The sequence below is a fragment of the Polyodon spathula genome, chromosome 10, assembly GCF_017654505.1.
Source record: "Polyodon spathula isolate WHYD16114869_AA chromosome 10, ASM1765450v1, whole genome shotgun sequence".
Classification (NCBI taxonomy): Eukaryota; Metazoa; Chordata; class Actinopteri; order Acipenseriformes; family Polyodontidae; genus Polyodon; species Polyodon spathula.
Window position 1 is genome coordinate 1,740,125 of NC_054543.1, and position 15,539 is coordinate 1,755,663.

Sequence of the window (15,539 nt, forward strand, 5' to 3'; positions counted from 1 at the left end):
TGGGCTTTGTACTCTCTGATGGTATTCAGTCTGTCTTTTATCTCCATGCTGCTCGCTGACCAGGTGACTTTTAAAATGAAGCACTTTTCTGAGAAGCTGTGGAAATGGGGCAGAAATGAGAAATTTATACAAATTAAAAAAAGATGCATTCGGTATTTGGTACTCTTAATTTAGAAGCATGCAAACTTTGCAGTATTACAATTTAAACAAATGTAACACTAGCGTTTACTGTAACTAATAAGATACAAATGTCATTGTCTATCAGTGTAATTTAAAATCACTTCATATGTAAGATTGGTCTTTGTGCCTAAATTAATGTATGCATCAATGAATGATCATTATCCTACAGTACACCCCCTCAACAGCATCCAAATGTTGCTCCAATACACATCATATATTATATATATATATATAAATATATATATCTATATATATATATATATATATATATATATATATATATATATGTATATACATATATAATACATAGTATTCACCTGTATATATGTATCTATCTGCCCAAGTACTGTTGTATCTAGAATTTTTGCAGCTGGCATGTGTTGACATAAACTTATCATAATACCATATTCCCGATTTTTTGGATCAGATAACCATTTGTTTTGACAGATAATATTTCATACATCCATTCCAATATGTAGGATATTTTCAATTATTGCAGGTCTCATAACACAAACAAACAACCATATAAACAGATTACTTTTATTAAATTTTAATAATAATTTCAGCCCATGACATGAACTGGTATCGTTAAAACCGAAGGACAGCGCTAGCCAGTTATCTTAAAGAATAGTTTTGATTAAAATGGTGTTTTGTTTATTTAATTTCTAGAGAAGACAACCAAATCTTAAGAATCTGTCACCAAACACATTGCAAAGCTTCAACTGCATAATCAAGCAAATTCTGCTTTAAAACCAATTAAAGGGTTAAAAAGAGATGGTTTTAATGAGACCATGAGTGTTAAGGCTATGCTGTTTATTAAAGCTTGTTCATTAGCAAACAGACAAAGCGGCTCTTGAGAATTAATCATTGCACCTTGCATATGTCAGTATATATAGGGGCATGCACCTTCTTCAGCACATCTTCAGAAGCTCTTGGGCAGGTGCAGAAGAAATCCCAGAAAATGATGTTCAGAACAATATTTCAGAATCTGGCCGCGTTTCATGCTAATGGTCACCACTTTGCTAGCATGCCTTTTCTATTGGCCTTGTGCTTCTTTCTGAGAGGCAGTGAAAGCGGGGCAGAGAGGTCTCGCATCCTGCTGGGCTTCCAAGCTCCCAAGAACATCTCCTTTCCATTCAGTGCAATGAGGCTGGGGGCAGGGATGCAGATTGCTATCGACAAGGTGAATTCGAATCCTGCCTTCCTGAATAACTACACTCTGGACTTTGCATACTTTGACTGTGACTGTAACGCCAAGACCTCTCTTAGTGGATTCATCAGCCAGGTGTGGAACGACAACATCTCAGCCCTCTTTGGCCCCGCTTGTCCCGAGGTAGCAGAGGTAAAGAGATAACGTGTAAATAGTTCCTTTTTGGGATGTAGATTCAATGAACAAAGGATTCATACTTTAACCACATTGATAAAGCTTGCTCTATTATAGTGGATTAACCATTTATAACCATTATTGTATAAACTGCACAGAACTTCATTGCTTTATAAATCTTATGATTAGGAGTGAAGGACTTTGTGTTGTCACATGTGTCATCTACATAGCACAGGGAGCAATTACTAAAAATAAGTCTGCATGATTTATTTGGGGAGCAATTAGACAAAATTAAGACAAAACCTACCAAATAAAAGAGGCTACCCACTACACATTGTACTTCTCATCGGCAATGTCTTTTTGTCTGTAAATAGTCTTAAATAAAGCTCTGAAAAAACTATAGGCCAACTATAGGGTGTCCTTTTTGTGTTCTTTGTTACATTTTAAAAACCATAAATATCAGCCAAGACGTGCTCACACGCAAGATTTATAACACATTGCTAAAGATAAACATTGAAGAAAGCAATGATTTGTCTGATTGAAAATTGTTGATGGGATGCAACGTGACGTGTGATTGATCTATCTGATTGTGTAAACTGGGCTTTAACAGAAGATCAGAGAGCTCATTTTTAAACTGTGTCATTCATTTTGTTCAGGTTACAGGTCTCATGGCTTCCCAATGGGACATCCCAATGTTTAGCTTTGTAGGGCAGACCCCCAAGCTGGACAATGTTGCTGTTTATGACACCTATGTCAAACTGGTGTCGCCCCTTCAAAGAATCGGGAAGACCCTGCTGAAGGCTCTTCAGCACTTCGGATGGAAGAATGTGGCCTTGCTTGGAGGGGGCCCTGCCCATAGAATCGGGGACAAAACGGATGATCTCTGGAATTCTGTGCTGAGCCAGCTAAACCCAAACATCACCATTTTAGCCAGTGTGAAGTATGACACCAGTGACCCTGAACTCAACCGTAAGAATCTGAAGCACATCTCAACTGCGGCCAGGAGTAAGTACAGCAACTCAAAGGCTATTTCCTGATTAGGGCAAGAAAACTCTGGTATGGATGCCTCTTTTAAGCTAGAGTAACAATACTCTGTCAATGAAGAAATGTCAACACTGACAACATTATTCATCCCCTTCGGTTATTGCACACGGCATGTATTATTGTACCATGTTCCTATTTTTACAGTATAGTGATCACTACTGGCATCACATGGTTTGTAAAGACATCACAATTCTGCTTCAGATTTAGTGGAACACTGATATGATATCGTGCTTTACTTGACAATGTCCTCTTGGTGCACTGGTGTGGTATCCGAGTATGTTGGTAGAAAACAATACAGCACATGCTCCCACTATGGGTTCAAGGGTACTAATACTGCTCCTGTGTTCTTCTCTTTGTGTAGTCATTATTTTAATATGTAATTATGAGGATGCAAGGTCAATAATGCTGGAAGCTCATAACCTCCAGATTGAGCATGGGAATTACGTCTTCTTCATACTACAGCAGTTTGAGATCAGTAGCTTCATGGTGAGTAATGGTTCATGAAAGAGAAATGGCATCATTTAACATTATTAAAACCATAATCACACTTCCTAATACCACATGTATCTCTCTTTACAGCCGTTGCATTGAAAAGACTTATTACATTATGTATTGCTATAGAAAGAAGCTTTACATTTCTCTAACTTAATAATGAATAGATGGTCAGGGGCCAATTATTATTAGAGCTAGGGTTACAGTCAATACTAGCAACTGTACGTCTTGTTAACCAAGTCTAAAAAAGTCTGTCAAGTTAACAGAAGTGGCTGACCATTGCTGACATGTTTTAAATACTGGTTATTATATAACAACCTGTGCTAATTATTATTTTGTTCATAAGAAAACACAACGTTGTTAATGGGTACCAAACACTTTGCAGGAATGACAATTAAGACCAGCCACAATATGCGTAAGTTAAGTGTCTTATTTGTTTGTATTCATTTCAAGTCACCGATTGTAATGAAGTGTAAGTACACATGTATTTACTAAGTAATTACTATGTAAATACACAGTAATTAGAGACACTTAATGTAAAGAGTTAACGATAAGATCTTCAAGCACTGTTACAGCCTAAGAAGCAAAATGGGAATGGTATTTTGTTCATTTTACAGATATGAGAACATGAGCATTGATCCCAATAAACACAATTGGTAATTACAGTGAGTAATTAACAAATCAATATGTCAAATCAACATTTCATATATGACTTTAGGCAAAGCCTCAGTACTTCACAGAATAACATTTCGTTTTAAAGTTTGGATTCAATAACCACAATTTGATTTGTGACACTTGTAAGAAAATGCTTGGGTTTGATATTCCAGGTCGGTCTGTATTGTGAAAGCAAGGTCACTGTATGAAGTTAAAATGTTTGCTTTGTTTTTGTCAGGATAACCTTTGGAAATATTCTGAAAATTCAGAAGCAGTTCAGACTCCCCTAGCAGCCTTTGATTCGGTGTTCATAGTGACATTAAAGTCCTATGGAGGATTTGACTACTCTGGTCTAGTCAATCAAATCTACCAGAGACTGAAAGGGCCTCCATTCTACAGCAATCTGACTTCAGAGAAAGAGGTTTGATGTAATATACAGTGAAAATGTTTCTTTACAGATTCTCTACAACACCCATTATTACATTTCTTGTTAAACAGAGATAGGTATTGCTAATTAACCTTTGTACTTTTGAAGGAATATGTACTGTAGCCATATGGATGTAATTGACATTTCCTGGTTAACATCGTAGTTGGAAAGGAGGTATGTTGGAGCAAAAATAAATAAAATAAATACACATACATATATATATATATATATATATATATATATATATATATATATATATATATATATATATATAGCTATATATTATATATATATCCGATGGAGGGTGTCCCCAGCGACAACGTGAAAATAATTACGCAATGCAATCTGTGATAGAAAATAATGAAGAAATAAATAATATACTTTTTTGTTTGTTTGTTTGTTTGCTAAATATTCTACAAATAAAGGTAGGATTAAACATAATGTAGCAATTTTGGTTATTAGAACTGTTGCAGTAATTAGTAACGAGTCATAAGGAATCAAATGGGCCAGATTCTAGTACTTAATAAAATGCTTTTGAAAGAAAAAAAAAAAAAAAAACTAAACAAAAAAACAATTACAATTAAATTAATACAAACTAACTTACTATGTAACTTACATAACCCTAAATGAAATATCTTGCTTGTTTGTTTTCAGTTTAGTAATTATTATTACATGCACTTTATTTAAATATCTGTGCTGCACCAATTTGGAGTAACAGCTTTCAGAATCTTCATGCAGCAGGGCAGCCAGTGGCGATGGTGGCAGTCACTCCTAGGGTGTAATGTGTGGTTCTGTTGGCCTTACGTCTATTCTATTCTAACTGTAAAAACCATACTTTATTTGTGCACTCATTCTTTTGTATATGTTATTTTAAGGTGAGTTCTTATGCTGCCTATCTCCACGATGCAGTGCTACTTTATGCCACAGGGGTGAAGGAGCTGATAAAGGCAGGCAAGACGTCCTTTACTGGGAGAAAGCTGGTAAACAGCCTGAAAGCTAACCAGGTTCAGCTTTATGGTAAGTGATCCTCCTGCTCAGAATCATTCTGCTTATGAACAACAGGCATCACATATTCTTGAAGGGAATGTCTGAGGTACAAAAACAAACAAACAAACAAACAAACAAAAAACTTTTCCGAACGGAAAGGGGGTTGTTAAAAGTTTAAACACCTTTTTACTGTACAAGTCCTACATTCAACCAACAGGAAACATTGCTCATGTTACTGCAATAGCATTGACAACCTGGGAAGGCATATTGAATTCCCATGACAGCTTCATCAAAACCGGGATGATCCAGGGAAACAGGAACATGAAGCAAACCTATTATTTTGCTGTTCTAAACAGTTGCAGAATACGGCTGTGTTTTATGAAAAATGTAACCTGTTGTGTATGGAACAGTGCAGCTTGAAACTGTACTGCAGGCCAGGGAGAGGCTGAATTAAATGATTCCAATTCCAAAGAAATCACATGATTCGGTGACCTTTCAACTCTGCTGGACTTGAAATAGCAGGTGGGGCCAGCAGAGTTGAACGCATTACATGATCTCTTTGGAAGGTCTGCTTTACTGTAGATTGCTTCATGTGTCCTTGTTTGTGAGCTGGGGTGGCATGCTTACACGTACTCATTGATTAACATGTAGTATTAGAACTCTTGCAGAAGTTGATCATTGTTGCAGGAGCGACGGGTGTGGTGAGTCTGGATGAGTCTGGGGAGAGGTTAATGGATTATTCTGTATATGACCTGCAGTCCTTTGGAAACATCTCCAAATTCGTGCCGGTTCTGCACTATAACAGCATGAGGAACAGCATCAGGTGAGTCCCAGTATGAAAGGTGCTTTATGTACAGAGCCTAAATATCATACAACCATGGTAAGGTGTGACAAAGTGCCCGCCCCTGTGTATATTATCTGTTATGTGTTGCGTGTGGTGTGTTTAAATGTTGGTGTATAGACATTGGTACACGGGATATAAACGGGTCTGTGTAACACGAGTGTTTAAAATGTATATGTGTATTTAGGCACGAGGATTGCACAGCACTTCACGTGCAAGTAGAATGTAGTAATATGTGAGCACGGGGAATTGCACTTTATTAATTCACGTGCTGGGATTCGAGTGAATAATTAATTGGTAATTGAATCCCAGCACAATAGTATATATAGATGCACGTTGTCACATACTCGCGGTTGTGTGTTCGGGAGTGGAGAGAGAGAGAGAGAGGACGAGAGAGAGAGAGAGAGAGAGAGAGAGAGAGAGAGAGAGAGAGAGAGAGAGAGAGAGAGAGAGAGAGAGAGAGAGAGAGAGAGAGAGAGAGAGAGAGAGAGAGAGAGAGACTTCTACTCTCTCCTCCGCTCTACTCTAACTGCTCATGCTACTAACCCTACCAACTCTCTCCACTACTCCTCACCCTGAGAGGAAGAGAGAGAGAGAGAGAGAGAGAGAGAGAGAGAGAGAGAGAGAGAGAGAGAGAGAGAGAGAGAGAGAGAGAGAGAGAGAGAGAGAGAGAGAGAGAGAGAGAATATAGATTTCAATTGTTTGTGTAGCGTTCGTCCACTCTGTGTTTTGTCCGTGTCTATTCGTTTTGTTTATCTGTTTATTTTGGCGTGAAGTGCCGTGTCCTGTCTTTTGTTTGTTAAACCCTTTTATTTTACAATAAAACGGCGCCAGCCAGAGCCATCATCATTTCATTTCATCCCTCTTGTGTTTTGTGTATTCATGCCTTTTCCTGGTTCTGACGCCGCCCACTTCGGCCGTCACTGTGACGTAAGGTTACTAAAGGTTGTACAGTAATTCGAAACATTGTAATTATGCTACTACTGTAAATTGAAGATAATCTAATGGTGCTATCTTGTTTTATGACTGCAGCCCCACACTGGAATTCTCAAATATCATTTGGCCAAATGGCCAGCCTGTTAAAGACATGCCTGAATGTGGATTCAACAATAACCTCTGTGGATTACCAAATAACAGTCAGTATCGCTCTCACATCTGCAACAACTATGTAGAGAATGTTTGTAAGGTATCATTTTTGTCTCTTAATTGCATCCTTCTTCTTCCCCTTCTTCTTCTTCTTCTTCTCTATCAAGATGCCTCTACATTGATCTTAGTGTTATCACTCCTGGGTGCGACGACTGCAGCAGGAGTATGTGTTGCACTACTGGTCGTACATAAAGGCAAACTACGAAAACAAGATGATGACATCTGGTGGAGAGTAAACTATAATGATATCGAAATTATCAAAGACATAAAGGTAAACATGTTTGGAACCGTCAGACTCTTACCCCATAATAAAGAATGTAATCAAGCTATTTAATTTCCAGATTAGTTCCAGATAAAATAATCAATGGTTCAACTTTATTTGACCTATTTTTGCGTTCATCTTTTTTCAGCTAAAATACCCCCAAAACACTATCAGCCATATTAAAAATGTATATTTATTTCCAAAAATACCTATTTTATATGGTTTTATTATTAACATAATATAATTTCTATTATCCTGTATCCCTATTTGCCATGTCTGACTGCTGTCAGGGATTTCTCTTCACTGATTTCATTTTTTTTAAATGCAATATTAACATTTGGTGGGATGTATACACACCTCCCAACTCTGGCTGGTTTTATGGCAGTCTACTGATATTTCTACATAACCTCCAAAGACATTTTCTTCAATCTCAAACTGCAATATCCTCTTCTCTGTCAGGAAAATCAGACTATGAATGAATTGTTATCTACTACACTGTCAGCAAAGGAAAGTGAAAGCTGTGAATCCCACACAATAGAATCCAGCAACAAAAGCCATGGGAACAAAATAGGGAAAGAGATCATTTATACAACTATAGGTCTCTACAATGTAAGTAACCCCCTCCTGTATCACAGTATGTTTCCCCAACTATATTGATGTCTTATTCCTGTCCCCTCTGGTTTCCCTTCTTGCTGATGAGGTTGGTTACATACAGGGCCAGCCTCGTTCTAAGGATACACAGATGGGATGAGAAAGGAAGATAGTTTAGGTGTCGGTTTCCCAGGATAAAGGTCCTATATATGGCAGGGAACAGGCTGAAGCGCATGCAGTGTGGTGACACAGGTAGAAGAACTGACCTTTATCTGATTGTGTGTAGGACTGCAGAAAGAAAAGAATAAACTTCTGCTACTGTAGTTTAGTCTTGACTTGAATGAGTGTATTCAGTGCCCCTCACTGAGCACTGCCAAAATACAAAAACAAAGATAGTAACACAAAGTGGGAGACAAAGGTGAACCATGTTGGTTCAAATGAGCTACTCAGAACACAGAGTTCCTTCAGAAACAATACTGCAATGTTTATTACGCAGGATAACACGTTTGTCAGGATCTCATTTTTAAATGCAATTCAATTGAAACATGACATTTATACAGATCTAAAGGGCACTGTAGATTGGGATTCCACCCTTCCTGGATTCTGTGGGCCAAACCCCAGTGTTCGTTCATATCGAATGCAGAACTATACCCTATTGCAGGCAAGGGTTCATGTTAAACCAAGACTGTTGCACATCCTGGGAATGGTTTGAAACTTTGTGGCAGTGATATGTAAATGTACATTGTTAATTGTAGTCTGTTCTGATAACAGTTAATGGTGAGGCTTCAGTTATTTATTCTTTCTTTCAGGGTGCTCAGATTGCCATTAAATACCTTGATAGGCAAGCAGCTATTGATGTGAGAAAGCCATCAATAATTGAAGAGTTTAAAGTTGTAAATATCCTTTTTCTTTTTGAAGTTTTAATATTCCATGCTGCAAATGTAATTTACATGACCTGCTAATATATACATCTACTTGTATTTAATACCAGATGCATAAACTGAGACATGAAAATCTGGTGTATTTCATTGGTGCTTGCATGGAACCACCAAATATCTGCATTCTTACACAGTACTGCAGTAAGGGAAGCTTAAAGGTACAGTGCATCGTATGTGATATGATTACATCAATATGCTGATCTCTACCAGTGATGGTAGGGCTTCCTAACGTTCCCTCTCTCAATGATATTATCATCAGGATGTTTTAAGTAACAAGGATATTGAGCTGGATTGGATGTTCAAGTTGTCCTTCGCTTATGACATCGTCAATGTAAGTATAAGAACGGTCAGGTATTAGACTTGGTTTGGATGAGACACTAATCAGTGTGGCATGAACTTGGATGCAATCAATAATGCATCTGAAAATCATTCAGAATATTCATTAAAATTGTAATTGTATGTTTTTACTTTACTGAGTTTTTTTTAGCATGATTAGTTGTGGTGTTAGTGAAATAGGGGTTTAGGCAGAGAAAGAAGTAAAGTTTATTTGATATTTTCGTTCTCATTTCCTACTAGGGAATGGTGTTTATTCACAACAGTAATCTCAGATCCCATGGGAATCTAAAACCGACAACCTGCCTGGTGGACAGTCGACTGCAGGTGAAGCTCACAGGATTCGGATTATGGGAATTCCGATATGGGCCTAAGCACAGAGTCATTGCTCAAGAAAACCCCAAATACGACGGTTGGTTACATCTTCATATACCCCCCTGTTAAAAGATACTTAAGTAGTCTTGTAACCTGGTTTTGAGTGAGAACGTTATAAGCAATTTTCTACTTTATTCTGTCAAATAAATGATTCTTACCCTTCTTATTCTGAAACTGAGCTAAAGTACATACTATTGTAAAAAAAAAAAAACAAACACATGATACAATAAATGGCTCTCTGAAAACCTCCACCCGTGGATTTAATAAAATAATCAAATCCATTTGCAGTATATTTTATATTATTTTTCATATGGGAATGTTTCTTTCCAAACATAATGTATGCTGTTTCATTGAATAACAGAACTGTATTGGACAGCCCCAGAACTATTAAGACAAGTCTATCATACCTTTAATGGCACACAAAAGGCAGATGTCTACAGCTTTGCCATTATAATGAGGGAACTGATCTACGATGAAGAAACTGGTCCATACCATGACTTGCAGATGGAACCGGAGGGTAAGATTTGTTTTCCATGCTGTGATGAGACAACAGCAATTCAGGCATTCGCTGTGTCTCCTCAACAGAGATTCCTCTTAATATTTTACATTGCCTATAAAAATGACCTGATATGTATTGGATTGTATATCAACAAGAAATACTAATTCAACTGGAAAAAAGGGCTACCTTTCTCTAACTTTGTTTCAAAGAAATTATTAACAAAATAAAGGATCCCTGTGCAATGGTTCGATTGAGACCCTCATTATCAGACGACAAATGCAACGAGAGTATTGCAGCCATGCTTAAAACCTGCTGGGAAGAACATCCTGAACGAAGACCAACATTTCTAGCAATCAAACGACAATTACAAGAAGCAAGTTCTGACAGGTATGTCTGAGGTATCATTGCAGAGCCTATCCCTTCAAGGAATTATGTATTGAAACACTCTGAACTTATGTATTACTTTGGAATTCAATATGCAGATTCATATGTGACAGTAAGTAACACCATGCAAAATATGCTTGTTACGGATTATATTTATTGTTTTTTTCAACCTCTCATAGTCAGAAACTGCATTGATTTTGTGGTGATATTGTAATCTGGACCTATATTTAGTGAGGGCAATTATTATTATTATTTTTTAAGTCATGTGTGCATTGTGAACAACATGGTGAACAAACTGGAGAAATATGCAAATCACCTGGAGGAGGTGGTAGAGGAAAGAACCAATCAGCTCACTGCAGAGAAGAAGAAAATAGACAAGCTGCTCTCCAGCATGTTGCCCAGGTAACAGCTTCATTCACACAGACCTCAGTCTTGGTACAAAAACTTACCAGTAATTAGGGCGAGGGTTACCATAGGACTCCATGTACACTGAGACAGTTTGGGATAGTTCATGCTTTTCAACTTGCAGTGGATTCTGGTACCTTTCACAGCTGAACTACACTTACCAGTTGAAAAGGCTGAACTGTCCTAAACTGACTTTGTGCACATAGAGTCATATGGTAACCTTAGATCCCAGCCCATAGAAGTGAAAACAATAGGGTATATATATATATATATATACTCATGTGTTTTAGATGAACATGTGTTAATGGAAATGCTTCACATAGCATGTTGTTTTCCCTTCTAATTAAGTTTTTTTTTAAAGTTACATTGCAGAGGAGCTGATAGCTGGGAAGTCTGTGGAACCCGAAAGTTTCGAGTCTGTTTCCATTTTCTTCTCTGACATAGTGGGGTTCACCAGCATGTGCTCTATCAGCTGTCCCCTGGAAGTGGTCAATCTGCTTAATGACCTCTACAGTTTATTTGATGAAATAATTAAGATCTATGATGTCTACAAGGTAAATGTAACTCAGCCTTTTCATCTCTCTCTCTCTTTGAAATCCATGTCTGCAGTTAAGATATTTTTTTGCTTGATATAACCCTAATCCTAACCCTAACCTTTTTCTGACACAATTGTGTAGTTACACATATCCTGCAAAACGATTTACACATTAAGTACATTGTAACTGTGCATAATAACATTGTAAGTATGTGTAATTACACGTGTATTTACTAAGTAACTACTATATAAATACACAGTCATCAGAGACACAGTGTAAAGTGTTACTAAATATTATTATAACGTAGTAACTTGCAGTACCATTTCTTTTAACGCAGGTGGAAACCATTGGAGATGCTTACATGGTAGCCAGTGGACTCCCCATTCGCAATGGTATAAAGCATGCTGAGGAAGTTGCCACCATGTCTTTGCACTTCCTTAGTGCGAGCATGATGTTTAAAATAAGACATTTGCCTGATGAAAAACTGAAGATTCGCATAGGCCTGAACACAGGTAAAGGAAGTGTCCCAGAGAAACAATGAGCTGAAAATGCTATGAAATCATCACTAATGCTACTAACAGTATATGTCAACAAATAAATAGTTTATTTCAATGAATGTAATGAATGAACACTTCATTCTGTTGACAGTAACATGGCTTCATGAACATAGCCAATGTTCTTTCTTTTTAGAAATGCTTTTTTTAAAGTATATGTACAAATATAAAGGGTGTTTCTGTCTAAGTAAGCAGTTTCTACTGCTTACTTAGACAGATTCAGATTGAGTTGCTCTGTTCTTCTACCATTTCGTGTCTGTAGGGTCAGTTGTGGCTGGAGTGGTTGGCATCACAATGCCTAGGTACTGCCTGTTTGGAGATACTGTGAATGTGGCATCCAGGATGGAAAGCAACAGTTTGCGTTAGTATCTGTCCTTTTACTTGGCTCAGAAAAGGTGTTGATCACTTCAAATGAATCTTTCCCTTTTAGCAGGAAACTAGGGCCTTTATAATAACTATAGAAGCGGAATGAATGCACACTATGTTTCCATTTTACTGTAGCAATGAAGATCCATGTGTCTGAGAGTACTGCGAGTATTCTTTATAAGATTGGCACATTTCAATTGGACCTAAGAGGAGATGTTGAATTGAAGGTAATTGAGATGCATATAAAAGCCCTTTGGTGTACATTTTCTATCATTTTTTTTTAAATATAGAGCATAATAAATAATGCATTGAAGTAATTTTACTCTGAAAGTATTTGGAGCACTGAATGTGCATGTTAACTGTGAAATGATGGTATATTATTAATATTACCAGGGTAAAGGAAACCAAAGGACTTATTGGTTGAAAAACAAAAAAGGATTTAATCTGCCACTACCAGACTCCAGCTCTACTATTGACTTGCTTGAGGTATGCTCTCTTAAGTTCACATCAATTTGTTGACAATCAGCTCCACTGGACTCGTTATCTCTATTAATTCAGTTTAACACCCTGACATCACCAATACCTGCTTTCTGTACGTAGGTCCCGTCTAATGTCAATAGAATTCATATAGAATAATTAACTTTAACCTCTTGACTTGATCACATGTCTAAACTCTTCTTAGGAAACAGCCTTGCACATGGATGGGGTTGCGGCAGACGACCAGCAGAATGCCACCAGGGGAAAGCCATGGGGATGCAGCGCTGAGGAGAAAGCGTCAGAATAAAGACCACGTCTATACGTCTTCTACCAGGGCCAAGGCATTAACCAGCTCTAGTGTCTAGGAAGATAAATGCCAGCGACCTGCCTCCAACAAAGAAACCTGATGCCATCCACCAAACCAGCGAGGGCCGTTTGCTTTGCAGAGAAAATATTTTCCCAATTTCATATTCCTCTAGGCTGGTTGCAGCTTTGTAGGCAATGCTAAAATGATGGTGACCCATGCATCCTGTGTCTGTTTCAGTTTGGCTTGAGCATCACCAAAGATAGGCATTGTTAGGTAATTAGGGTTCAACTACCTGCACACCCTTGATACTGAATTACAGATGTTCACTTCTTTTATGCAGTAAAACTAAAATCAGCACTTCTTTTAGATTTCATTAGGCTTTGTGGCATTACTAAAGATATGAGGTGGAAGCACTGAAGCATAAATATAGCACAACTAAATATATTTTTACTGGAACATAAAGTCATTAGCTGTATCAGTTATCTGCTTTATATTACTATGTATGGTACATCCTGTTCTGATTACACTCATATAATATTAAATTATAATACATGTTAAAAGGTCCTTTATGACTTTACAATGCATAATGAAACCAAAAGTAAAGCTAGCTGGAGGCAAGGGTGGAAACTATATTAGACAGGCATAACAGGAAATGGGAACAATGTCATTATTATTTTATTTATTTGTATCTTATCATCCTGTTCATGCAGTATTCTGGTTATATTACAAGCACCATGTATGCAATAGAAAGTATGTTTAAACTGAAATGAAGCGCCAGGTTTGAAGTGTTCATTTCCTTACATCAGGCACTGCATCTGCACAAAAAGTGAAGTAAATGAGTGATCAGTGTGCTGGCAATAACATTCTCTGGCAAATAAAGGAAAGAACATGATGAGCCCTGCTTGTTTTGACTTAAACAGTCTTTGTCACAGACTTTAATCACTGCCATTATCCACTGAACATTTCACTTGTTTTACATTTAATATATAAGTTACATAATTTACATTCTGTGCAAATCCATACCATTGTTACAAAAATAAAGTCAAAATATTGTGCAGTTGATTAATTTAAGAGCACTGGCTATACCAATAAAATGAATACATATTTAGGAAGTTGCTTGAAAGCATTCACATATTGCACTAAGAAGAATCAACGCACATTCAAAAGGCAAATACTTTGTGAATTAACTGTTTTTAAATTTGCCCAAATACATACACATATTTTGTATTTAAGCGAGATACCAGGCAGAATAAACACAGTGATGTTTGACTTTCAGTCTATTTGCACATTGACTGATATCATGATGGAACGGAACACTCATAGTGTGTTATCCCACTAAACACACTACAGTATGAGACAATAGTGCAATATTTTATACATCAACATATGAGCATGGCAGATAGCAATACTGCCCCAATTAGGAGTGGAGTATAGAGAGAGACCAACATGGTAAAAAAACCCAGTGAGGAAAAGGAAAAAAAAACATTTAGTAAGGATAAATTATGTATTACAATAATAATACAAAATAACTCTGTTGCAATTGATAAATTGCCTGCAAGGCTTGTATGGCTTGATGAACCTAGAGCTGTGAGAGTAGGTTCAAAGCAATCATTGAGTTAAAACAGCTTGCAATAAGAACAACATGCACAGCATACCATTGAACGAGCAGTTCTGCAAAAAAAATAAATAAATCAATGTGCCATATTGTACTTTAAAGTTAGGGTAAGGTATAAGGGTAACACTTTACATTAAGTGTTTCAAATAACTACATGTACATAGTAGGTACATGTGTACTTACACCTAGTGACAGTGTTATTGTGCATATAAAGATTTGCATGTTAAGTACTTTAACTATGCATTATAACATAGTAAATGCATGTGTACTTACACATAATTACAATGTACCTACTATGCAAATACACTAATTAGACAATGTAGTCTATTTAATTTTATTTCTACTTCTCCATGGAAATTGTTTATTACATATTAACTACAATAAAAAAAGCTTATTCCCAACCAATAGCTCATTGGGCACATACATAATATCATTTACATTTTAAATAGTGAGCAGATTGGTTTGTTGATTTTGAGTAGTATTGTTCCTTGGGATAACAAAATACTGATCTCAAATCAGTCTGCTGCCTATGGGGTTGGTGCATTACATTTGATTTATTTTTTCTTGGAATTGTATTGACTGTGGCGTCCTTCAGTTTCTCAGCATGCTGCACCTTGTCTATTTAAGAATGACTATGCTAAAGCAAGGGTTGCAATTAAACATGAAAACGCAATGACTAGGTCTTAGAATACCACTTTATATTTACTGTGCATGTGCTTTATACTAATATTTTAAAACATATTCATTTAATAGATTTGTATAAGGAGAAACAACAACCATTCATTAACTATTGCCTAAAGAC

At 36.9% G+C, this 15,539-nt stretch overlaps 1 protein-coding gene across 1 annotated transcript; it reads left to right on the forward strand.

The window, feature by feature from the left end:
• Positions 1–1,207: 1,207 nt before the first annotated feature.
• On the forward strand, positions 1,208–14,481 carry LOC121321624 (guanylate cyclase 2G-like). Its single transcript, XM_041260628.1, has 22 exons — positions 1,208–1,522; positions 2,161–2,509; positions 2,910–3,034; positions 3,933–4,115; positions 4,997–5,138; positions 5,796–5,931; positions 6,982–7,085; positions 7,203–7,366; positions 7,817–7,966; positions 8,758–8,841; positions 8,940–9,044; positions 9,146–9,217; positions 9,463–9,631; positions 9,956–10,111; positions 10,303–10,480; positions 10,739–10,879; positions 11,244–11,436; positions 11,756–11,930; positions 12,235–12,333; positions 12,474–12,565; positions 12,732–12,824; positions 13,021–14,481. Exons 1-22 carry the CDS (start codon positions 1,208–1,210, stop codon positions 13,120–13,122), a joined length of 3,327 nt encoding a protein of 1,108 aa, XP_041116562.1. The 3' UTR covers positions 13,123–14,481.
• The last annotated feature ends 1,058 nt before the right edge of the window (positions 14,482–15,539 follow it).

Excerpts from the sequence above, each read along its gene's own strand:
- LOC121321624 (XM_041260628.1), top strand. The coding sequence starts at position 1,208 with ATGCCTTTTCTATTGGCCTTGTGCTTCTTTCTGAGAGGCAGTGAAAGC. Across the intron at positions 1,523-2,160 it reads CTTGTCCCGAGGTAGCAGAG|GTTACAGGTCTCATGGCTTC; the intron begins GTAAAGAGATAA and ends CATTTTGTTCAG. Across the intron at positions 8,842-8,939 it reads TAATTGAAGAGTTTAAAGTT|ATGCATAAACTGAGACATGA; the intron begins GTAAATATCCTT and ends ATTTAATACCAG.